Source organism: Limtongia smithiae (assembly GCF_038497785.1).
Source record: "Limtongia smithiae strain NRRL Y-17922 unplaced genomic scaffold V1518scaffold_22, whole genome shotgun sequence".
NCBI classification, from domain to species: Eukaryota; Fungi; Ascomycota; class Lipomycetes; order Lipomycetales; family Lipomycetaceae; genus Limtongia; species Limtongia smithiae.
Window position 1 is genome coordinate 2,866 of NW_027117643.1, and position 9,239 is coordinate 12,104.

Sequence of the window (9,239 nt, forward strand, 5' to 3'; positions counted from 1 at the left end):
ATCGGCGCCCGAGGACATGATCGGTGCATGCGGAGGCAACCGGTTATGGACAAGGACAAGTGTATGACGTCTGACGTGGCGCTAGAGGCAGAGATGTGGTGAGCAATATGACGAAATGGGAGTAAGACTAAGGCAGCGCGGTTCGAAGAGCAGCGGCAACTGCCATCAAGTGGGCGGCCTTTATGAGTCGCCGCCTACAACCTAGATCGTGGTTGGGAATGAAGAAAATGTCATTGGTAAATACAAATCATTGCCGTGCGAAGCGGTAGTAGTGGATCGAATGGACTGTACCCTGCGCCAGGCAGGCCACGAGATCACATGCAAGTTTTTATCAACGAGCGAGCACGCTTACTAGAGCGAGAGAACGTCCCGGATAGCAGCAGCCGTGTCGTCAAAGAAGGTGAGCGACTGAGGGATAGGGAAGAGCCAGAAGACATGGGGTAAAGAGGAGTATGTCTTGAGCTTGTGGTCAACCTTGGCGAGCGCAAGCTTCTCCGAGAGCAGGACGGAGTCGTCGCGAAGGGGATCAAACTCTGCGGCGGCAATGTACGTCTTGGGGAAGACGGACATATCGGGGTAGTTGAGGGCGAAGATGTGCGGATGGTCGAGCGGAGCGTTATAGGTGTCGTAGAAGATGCGCATTGAATTCTCGTCGATGACCGGAAGCACACCGTTGCTATTAACAAATGAGGTGTGCTTGCCGGCGTGGTCGGACACGAGGTCAGGGTGCACGAAACACGGCGAGAGCGAGACGATACCGGAGATTAGATCCTTGTGGCCGTCGTCGTAGAGCTTGAGGAAGGTGGAAACAGAGAGCGCAGCGCCAGCAGACGCACCCATGGTGTAGACCTTGGTAGAATCCGCTCCAAAAGACTCGGCGTTCTTGACGGCCCAGAGTGTGGCGTCGGCTGCGTCGTTGAGCGCAGTAGGGGCAGAGAACTCGGGCGCGTGGCGGTACTGGACGGAGACAATGACCGTCTGCGAGCGGACGCAGAGGTTACGGACGAGATCTGTATTGGTTAGCGCACACGCCGGAGCAGGAGAACACAGGGCAAGACTACGTACTGTCCTCGTAGATGATACCGCCGATGCAGTAGCCACCGCAGTGGAAAAAGACACCAAGGGGAACAAGCTTGTCGGCGGAGGCGTCAGGGCGGTAGACGCGGACGTCGAGACCAGAGTCTGTGACCATGTCCTTAGTAGACACACCGGGGATTGGCTCACCCCACTGCTCAGCCAGAAGCTTGCCGAGGCCGTCGAACTGCTCGCGCATGTGGGGGACAGAATCGGAGAGGACAGGACGCGCGCCAATTTTGGCTTCCCACTAGAGCGGGTTAGTGGCGTCGGCGATGAAGAACAAAAAAATCCGCATACCTCCAGCCACTCAGGTGCCAAAGGGATGTCGACGGTGGAAGCCATGGGTGCAATGTGTGAAGAAAGAGGTGCGAATGGAAGTACCACCGGGAAAACTGTGGGCCTCTTATAGTCGCCGGCGGAAGGCAGGCATCCTGCGGAGACGGAATCCGTTTGTCCGGCGCTACACGGTGCGGGGCATAGAAGCGGGGTAGCTGCGGGTTAGGGGGTGAATAACACTGCACCTGACCGCCGGTGACGCGGATGCGCTAAATCTGCGCCGCTGATTGGCCGAGCATATCCGGCGGATCTGCAGGCGGCCTGGACTCCGTAATGCTTGTGTTTACACTTCATCAGCTCCCTCCACCACTCCTCCTCACCAAAGAAATGCTCGTGCTCGCATTCCTCCTCACCGCCCTCCGCTACACTCCGCTCTACCTCGCGCTCTGCCTGGCTGCCCTCGTGGACGACCTTCTCGACGATGATCTTACATATTTCTAGCGTGTCTGATCGACAGTCTCGTCTCGGATCTATTGCGCACCGACCTGTCTCACTACCTCCCGCCCCCGGTCCACCAGTTCCGCGACCAGCGCCTTCGTTGACCCCGCCGCGTACGCCCCGCTCGCTAGGCTCTGCGCAACCTCGAACACAAACTCCCGCTCGTACACCTCCGCGTCCTGCCTCTGTTAGCTGTTTTCTGAGATACCCCCACAACAGACTCTGCACACATACCTCCTTACTCCCCAGCGCCATGCTCAACACACGCAACATCCAGTTCGTCATCCGCGTGTTATCGTCCACGTTCTCGCTCTGGAGCAGCTGCCGCTCCAGCGGTATCTCCGTTGACCCCCCTGCCTCGTCTACATGCCGCGTCAAGTACCGCGCCACCGCATCATGCAGGTAGTGCCCCGCGTTTGCCAGCACTGGCACCATGTTCGCATACACACGCAGCGCTATTCCCCTCCCCCGCCGCGTCGCAGGTGTGTAGTACACCCGGTATAACAATGCCCGCACGAGCTCCCGCTCGCGGTACTCCTTGTCCTGTCAATCGTTAGAATATACTTTCCCCATCCACCACATAGCTGTCCCGTCAAGATGTCGCTTACCTCTAGCATCCCGATAATGCAGGCAATCCCCGCCCGCGCCATCTCGCCCACCCTACCGCTGCATCCCATGCACGCGATGATGTAGCCAACGCAATGGTTCTCAATCAACCCCTTTGCGTCCACCAACCGCCGCGGCGCGACCACGATCGCGGTGAGTAGCGGCAGCATGAACAGCGGATCATACGTCGCCGTCTCAGCTGATGCACCGCAGAACTCCTCGTACGCCACAGTGCCGGTGAGTGCCACGCGCGTGTAATCATCTTCACTCGGGATTCCGAGTTTGATGCTGTTACCAAACACCTCCGGTGAGAGCACCAGTTCCACACCGTCGCTCTTGCTTCCACCGCCGTGAATCACCGCGCGCCGACCCTCGCCGCGCGAAAACGTACAATACTCCGCTGCTACCATCACTGCTCCGACGTTAACAGCCGCATCCAGCGCGTGCAGCATCTCCAGCAGCAACCGATCCGCGCCGCTCTTTGTGCCGCCGTAGATCCGCAGCACTTGCTCCGCCAGGTGCTTCGTTGACTGCGACTTCGCGTCGAGGAAAAACAAGTAATGCACCATGCACACAAGCATATTGCACGAATCATCGTCCGCAAGCGTCTTCAACGGACTTTTGGCGTGGTCGACAATCATCTGTAAGAACTTGGCGTATTCTAAATTCTCACGCGCCGTACCGACCGCAACAGCGAATGCGAGTTTTAAGATTTCGACATCTCCGATCCAGCGAGACAGACACACCTCGATCAATGCGTTCGTCGCGCGTCGCGTTTCGGCCACCGTTGCTGGATATTCGGTTGCGAGTATGCGTAGTTGTGACAAACTATCGCGCCGGGATTGTGAGATAGTGGAGTGCTCTGAGAGGTATTTGGTGCATTTGAGGAGTTCTTTCAGCAACATCGCGTGATGTTTCTTCGTACCTGCATCTGGCATCTTTCGCAACGCGTCCACGATTGCTCCCGCGCCCACGCCGCGAGTCGCTGTCAGTTCCACGTGCAGACTAGCGTCGTCGCCTGTGATGTCCCGCCCGACTTCTTCAGTCGGCACCTCCTTCCACGCACGGAAATACACATCCACGATCTTCTGAATTGCCTTGCGCGTGCGGTTCGGGATCTTCTCCCTCGCAGTTGCGTATCCCTCCTGCTCGACCAATGCGACCACAAACGGACAACTCGTCTCTTTCTTGTCCGCCCCAAACCGCATGAGCTGGTCGAGGTACCGGAACGGTGACTGCAAACACCGCGCCACGGCTTCGTTGACGAGGTACCATAGCACGGATTTCTGCCGGGCTTGGCGTTGAATATCACCGTCCTGCTCCCATTTGGCGAGTACGCCACGTAGTGTTGATAGCAGCGCATACACATCCGCATGGCCGTCGCGCGTCTCAAATAAGTACGTCGTCCGCGCGACCTTGTCGAGTACTTTATCCACCTCCGCTGCTGTCGTAGCATCCACGATCGACACCGCAAATTGCAGAAGATAAGTGAACAGCGAGTACTTGTTGTTTTCTGTTTTGTTAGCCCGCATCCCACACCCACATCGTACTGTACACGTACCGAACTTGTTCCAAAACTTAGTCGCAATCGGAAAAACGCCCTGGACGTATAGTAAGTCCTTAAACTCGACCAGCTCATTGCCTGCGTACTTCTGGAACCCGCTCTGGTCCTCCTCGTCGCTCACAAATCGCGCCATTAGCGACGAAAACTGGAACTTGCTCGTCAGCGCCACGTTAGCGTACAGATCCACGTACATCCTCAGGTACTTTGCCAGCGCGACGCCAGTGCTTGTAGATTCCCCGCTTACATCTCGCCGCGCGACTGACATGGTGTTGACAAGCTCGGGTATCCGGCAAAACACCTCTTCAAGCAATATATCTCGCTCTACAAGCCACCCGCGCGCTGTGTAAATCGCAGCAACCCGCTGTGCCTTCATCAACACGTGTGCTTGCATTAGAACCGCAAGATACCGCACCAACGCCATTGGACTTTGTAACCCCGCATCGAGCGCGCTCTTACTCAGCGCGGACGGACACACATTCTGTAGCGCAATTTCAAGTTCCGGTGCGCTTGCTATAATTGTGCCCAAATCACTTAGTGCTGTAGGGACGGGTAAAGTGAGCATCTTCAATACCCGCGTTATCGCTTGAATACTACTCAAATCAGCTCTGAACTCCACGCGCCCGGTGTTGCCCGTGGACAAATACGCGGCTACAAGCTCGGGACATTTCCGAAATATAGCGAATAGTAGTGCGTCCTCTTGCGGTCGCGAAACATCCAGTGTCTTTGCAAACGCGAGCAACGCACGATTATGCACTCTGTAAGTGCGCGTACTATGTCCACCGTTAAGTTCTCCCGGGAGATGCCACCCGTTATCAGGAAAACACACGCCACATTCATTTCGCACGCACAGCGCCGTGAGTAGACCATAATCCAACGGCTCCCCGTCGGCACGTGAGTCGATGTGGCGGTACACCTGTACGATCTTGGCAAGCACCCATTCAGAGAAAAACGCCGTCTTTTTCGCGCGCGCGACCGTCTTCGCGCTGCCATATGCAACTAATGCGTGTACCGTGTCGCGAAGCATGGTGGTGTCGTCGTACGAAGTATTGTGTAGCCATGCCATCATGAGCTTGCGTTGGCTTAGAACCTCCGACTTGCGCATGTCACTGCAGTTCTTCAGGAGCGTGAGTAGTATCTCGATAAACGCGTGTCGAAAAGTTTTCTTCGTCGACACTGGCGCGCCGTCTCTCGATTTCTGCACCGCAAGCAGCTTTTGAAAAACCGTGAGCGAGAGATCCAACGAACCCAGAAGGTCGTCCGCGACACAACCGCCCTGGAACCGTGCCATCTCGGCGAGCAGACTCAAGAGCGCTAGCACCGCAACATGGCGCTGGGTATGTAGTATCCGGTAGACTAGCTTGATGTGGTTCTCGAGAAGCGAATGGACGAGCGTAGTCACCGGTGCTCTGCATATTTGCACAGTGGAAAGTGTGGTGAGAAGTTTGGTCAGGCGGGTCGTTGACTCGATGAACGAGTGTCCGGTCGTCGACTCCTGCACACGTTAAAACCTCGACACCATTTAACCACCATGGCCTCGTATCAACGTACCTTTCCAGCCGCTGCCCACGCAGTCACAAGCTGCTCGCCTAAACCATGCTCCAGAGCGCTAGCAACGATGCCATAATCGACCTCCTTACCGTCCGTATCGCCAAGCAACCCATGCAACGTCATAAACGCAATGTCCAGCGCCTTAGCGGCCCCATTAGCGCCAGAGCTTAGCTCACTAAACTTCCGCTTCGTCGACTTCGCCATGGCTCTGCGGGAAGTGTAGTCGACTCTGAACTTAAGCGGTGTCGACGAGGGAAAAATTCCCAAGCAGCAACCCTAACCGGCTGAGCCTCAAAACTCTATTCTGCTCCACCAAACTCGACTCGACTACACTGCAATTTTGCATCTCCGCCAGCCGCCTAGCAGATGCACCCTGACAGCGATGCGATCGCGGCCCTCGTGTTCTCCATCTACACACAGTGTCCAAAGCGCTCAAAACCAGCACGCCGCTCTAATGGGGTCGCGGAGTGGACGAATCTCGCTGCCGTTGTGGTCACCTCCCGTTCGTTCCTCCCGGTTTTCCGAGCAGTGCGGTTTTGTAGCTAACGACGGCATAGGCGATGGTGAATATGTATGCGCATCTATAGCAACCGGCGTGAAAGCTTCACCGGATTCAGCGGTCGTCACCGCATGTGGCGGCGTGTTACACGATTGTCACGCCGAGATTCTTGCCATTCGAGGATTCAATCGGTATCTCATCGACGAATGCACCCGACTCATACACCATCCTAATTACATCTCGCCATGTGTGAATCGCCCTAATCTCGATGATCCGACACGGTTTGATATCGACGAGCACTGCAAGATCGTGCTGTTAGCGACGGAAATTCCCTGCGGCGATGCGAGCATGGAACAACTGGGCGCCGGGGCTAAAGAGAATTGGAGTTTTACGCCCGCAGTCGATACAATGCCGCTACGTGGTCGGTCGTACTTCTCGGAACTTGGTGCGGTCCGCACAAAGCCCGGTACGTTCCCCATCTGCCTTGTTCGAAAGCACAACTAATTCTGCAGGTCGGTTTGACTCCCTCCCAACGCTGAGCAAATCGTGCTCCGATAAAATCCTCGCGCGGCAATACACCTCGCTACTTCTCACGCCCACCAGTCTTTTAATATCCCCTCGGCACGCGTATATTTCGACGTTACTACTTCCGTCACCCAAACTCGCGACAAACCGGGTCGCGCTAGAGCGAGCATTCGGCAAGACCGGACGGAGTCGCGCCGTTGTTCTCGGTAACCCGGGCGGAGAATACGGACACCACTCGTTCGATATCGCGGGCTTTACTGCTCAATTCCCGGACTCCAGGGACGTTCTCGCTGACGAGGCCGACCCCAAACCAAGCACGATCTCGCTACTCTACGTTCACAACCTTAACCCCCCGGCCGAAGCGCTCGCAAAGGGTATTAAACTCGGCATCAAGAGGAAGAAGCCTGACGCGGCAGCCAGCACCGTCTCGCGCAGGAGACTATTACACGATGTCATGCGCGTGATTGATACGATCGCAGGCTCAAAGAAGATGGATATAAAGTCAAATTATCTACAAATCAAAGTCCACGACCCCGCGCGTGTCGAGATGAAACACGTGGTGCGCGCAGCGCTGGGTAACTGGGTGCCCACAGGTCCCGACGATTTTTGTATGTAGCCTAGAAATGAATCGGTTTTATATACGCCTAAGGAGTTAGCCTCTGTCTCAACGCCAATATGAGAACAGGACATACCGCCATTGCCGCCTCCTTCAGGGCCTCCGACAACGTCGGATGCGCGTGCGTAGTAGTCGCGATATCTTCCACCGACGCGCCATACTCCACCGCGAGCGTCGCTTCCGCGATCATCTCGCCTGCGTCGGGACCTATAATATGCACACCGAGCACTCGATGCGCGTTCTCGTCCGCAATTACTTTCACCCACCCTTCCGTCATGAGATTTGTCTTTGCGCGCGCGTTGGCTGCAAACGGGAATCGGCCGATGCGGTATTTGATCCCAGCGGCCTGCACTTGCTCCTCGGTCTTGCCCACCCATGCGACTTCAGGCGCGGTATACATAACAGCGGGTATGGCGTCATAATTCACGTATCCGTGCCCTTTTGCAATGTACTCCGCCGCAGCGATGCCTTCGTCCTCGGCTTTGTGCGCAAGCATCGGTGTGCGCGTACACACATCGCCGATGGCACGGATATGTGAATGCGGAGTGGTGCGGTACGCTTCGTCAACGGTGATTCTGCCGCGGCTGTCTCTTTCGACGTTGATGGTGTCGAGACCAAGGCCGCTCGTGTACGCGTGTCGACCGACCGCGACAAGGAGCACGTCTGCGTCCAGCAATTCCTGCGCACCGGTCTTTGCAGACTCGACCTGCACGCTTATGACCCCGTCTACGCCTTCGTATGCGCTGAGAACTTTGGTCTTGGTCTTGATCTTCAAACCCTGACGCACGAGCGACCGCTGAGCGAGCTTCGCGATCTCCGCGTCCATACCAGCTCCAACCTGGTCTTGGTACTCAACCACTGTCACCTGCGCTCCAAGCCGCGCCCAGACAGAGCCAAGTTCAAGCCCAATAATGCCACCGCCGATCACAACCAACCGACGTGGCACCTCACGCAGCGTCAGCGCTCCGGTGGACGACACGATTTTCTTCTCGTCGATGGTAATACCCGGGAATGGCGTCACGTCAGAGCCGGTCGCGATGATGACGTTTTTTGTAGTGAGCAACGTCTCGGCTGGGGTGTTATTGTCGGTGTCTGTGTTGCCGAAGACGCGGATGGTGTGCGGATCCGCGAAGGACGCGGCGCCTTGGTAGTAATCCACGCCGTTCTGCTTAAATAGGTGTGTCACGCCACGGGTGTTTGAATTGACTGCGTTGTCTTTCGCGGTGAGTAGCTGCGCCATGTTGAGCTTCACATCAGATACTGCGCGCATGTCAGTACCAACAAAGTCATGCATATGCTCTCGCAGACTCACCTTCAATACCACGACGTTTCGTGTCATGTAGCACGTCGTGATAAAGATGCGAATTATTCAGTAATGACTTTGACGGAATACACCCTACATTCAAACATGTGCCGCCGGGGGGGCCGCGTTTGTCGATGCACACGGTCTGCCATTGTCAGCTGAGCACTGTAGAATAACATCACACAGAGTACCTTCAAACCGAGCTGGGCGGCCTTAATTGCCGCGACATAGCCGCCGGGTCCGGCACCAATGACGACGAGATCCACTACGGCTTTTGGGATGTTAGCGTTGCGTAAGGAAGGGAAAGATTTCGTACCGGTGGCGGTTGAGAGCTTGAGACGCTGAGACGCGCGGATCGCAGTGACCACGGCACGGCGCGGGAGAATGAGCATGACGAATAGCGCGGAAGAGCGCAGGACATGGTGATAGTCGGGGTATTATAAACTTCAGCGGATATCCAGCTTGAACGGGCTGCACCGCGACGTGTCGAGACATTGTCATATGGTCGCCCGCCGCTGCCACATGACCATCTTCGTGATTCCGCCACGGACTAATCATCAACTCATCTTCGTCACTAGTTGTAGTCCAGATCCGGCGACTATTTTGCATGCAAGCATACTATACTAGCGCATTGAAAGTGGCGGAATCGTGCTACAAAAGTGTTGAATAATCTCCAAACCCGATGTGACTGGCACTTATCCGCCCCCGAAGCGCCATCCCGACACTA

The 9,239-nt window shown here is 56.1% G+C and overlaps 4 protein-coding genes across 4 annotated transcripts; 1 reads left to right on the forward strand and 3 right to left on the reverse strand.

The window, feature by feature from the left end:
• Positions 1 to 205: 205 nt before the first annotated feature.
• Positions 206 to 1,491, reverse strand: V1518DRAFT_424022 (lipase/esterase-like protein). Its single transcript, XM_066905827.1, has 3 exons — positions 1,375 to 1,491; positions 1,066 to 1,324; positions 206 to 1,010 (listed from the first exon to the last, which is right to left on the reverse strand). The coding sequence occupies exons 1-3, from the start codon at positions 1,417 to 1,419 to the stop codon at positions 352 to 354; spliced, it is 963 nt and encodes a 320-aa protein (XP_066756790.1). The 5' UTR covers positions 1,420 to 1,491; the 3' UTR covers positions 206 to 351.
• A 181-nt stretch (positions 1,492 to 1,672) lies between these two features.
• Positions 1,673 to 5,789, reverse strand: V1518DRAFT_424026 (ribosome 60S biogenesis N-terminal-domain-containing protein). The gene is made up of 5 exons (XM_066905828.1): positions 5,570 to 5,789; positions 4,019 to 5,513; positions 2,460 to 3,970; positions 2,086 to 2,394; positions 1,673 to 2,030 (listed from the first exon to the last, which is right to left on the reverse strand). The coding sequence occupies exons 1-5, from the start codon at positions 5,771 to 5,773 to the stop codon at positions 1,884 to 1,886; spliced, it is 3,666 nt and encodes a 1,221-aa protein (XP_066756791.1). The 5' UTR covers positions 5,774 to 5,789; the 3' UTR covers positions 1,673 to 1,883.
• A 134-nt stretch (positions 5,790 to 5,923) lies between these two features.
• V1518DRAFT_424027 (adenosine deaminase/editase) lies at positions 5,924 to 7,241 on the forward strand. The gene is made up of 3 exons (XM_066905829.1): positions 5,924 to 6,071; positions 6,127 to 6,534; positions 6,581 to 7,241. Exons 1-3 carry the CDS (start codon positions 5,936 to 5,938, stop codon positions 7,207 to 7,209), a joined length of 1,173 nt encoding a protein of 390 aa, XP_066756792.1. The 5' UTR covers positions 5,924 to 5,935; the 3' UTR covers positions 7,210 to 7,241.
• On the reverse strand, positions 7,075 to 9,197 carry V1518DRAFT_424031 (mitochondrial Dihydrolipoyl dehydrogenase). The gene is made up of 4 exons (XM_066905830.1): positions 8,704 to 9,197; positions 8,522 to 8,657; positions 7,286 to 8,469; positions 7,075 to 7,237 (listed from the first exon to the last, which is right to left on the reverse strand). The coding sequence occupies exons 1-4, from the start codon at positions 8,902 to 8,904 to the stop codon at positions 7,211 to 7,213; spliced, it is 1,548 nt and encodes a 515-aa protein (XP_066756793.1). The 5' UTR covers positions 8,905 to 9,197; the 3' UTR covers positions 7,075 to 7,210.
• Between the last annotated feature and the right edge of the window lie 42 nt (positions 9,198 to 9,239).

Excerpts from the sequence above, each read along its gene's own strand:
- V1518DRAFT_424031 (XM_066905830.1), bottom strand. The coding sequence starts at position 8,904 with ATGCTCATTCTCCCGCGCCGTGCCGTGGTCACTGCGATCCGCGCGTCT. Across the intron at positions 8,658-8,703 it reads CCGCCCAGCTCGGTTTGAAG|ACCGTGTGCATCGACAAACG; the intron begins GTACTCTGTGTG and ends TGACAATGGCAG. Across the intron at positions 7,238-7,285 it reads TGAAGGAGGCGGCAATGGCG|GCGTATATAAAACCGATTCA; the intron begins GTATGTCCTGTT and ends CTAACTCCTTAG.
- V1518DRAFT_424027 (XM_066905829.1), top strand. The coding sequence starts at position 5,936 with ATGCACCCTGACAGCGATGCGATCGCGGCCCTCGTGTTCTCCATCTAC. Across the intron at positions 6,072-6,126 it reads TGCCGTTGTGGTCACCTCCC|GCGATGGTGAATATGTATGC; the intron begins GTTCGTTCCTCC and ends ACGACGGCATAG. Across the intron at positions 6,535-6,580 it reads TGCGGTCCGCACAAAGCCCG|GTCGGTTTGACTCCCTCCCA; the intron begins GTACGTTCCCCA and ends CTAATTCTGCAG.
- V1518DRAFT_424022 (XM_066905827.1), bottom strand. The coding sequence starts at position 1,419 with ATGGCTTCCACCGTCGACATCCCTTTGGCACCTGAGTGGCTGGAG. Across the intron at positions 1,325-1,374 it reads TGGCACCTGAGTGGCTGGAG|TGGGAAGCCAAAATTGGCGC; the intron begins GTATGCGGATTT and ends AACCCGCTCTAG. Across the intron at positions 1,011-1,065 it reads CGGTATCATCTACGAGGACA|ATCTCGTCCGTAACCTCTGC; the intron begins GTACGTAGTCTT and ends TAACCAATACAG.
- V1518DRAFT_424026 (XM_066905828.1), bottom strand. The coding sequence starts at position 5,773 with ATGGCGAAGTCGACGAAGCGGAAGTTTAGTGAGCTAAGCTCTGGCGCT. Across the intron at positions 3,971-4,018 it reads TAAGTTTTGGAACAAGTTCG|AAAACAACAAGTACTCGCTG; the intron begins GTACGTGTACAG and ends CTAACAAAACAG. Across the intron at positions 2,395-2,459 it reads GCATTATCGGGATGCTAGAG|GACAAGGAGTACCGCGAGCG; the intron begins GTAAGCGACATC and ends AACGATTGACAG.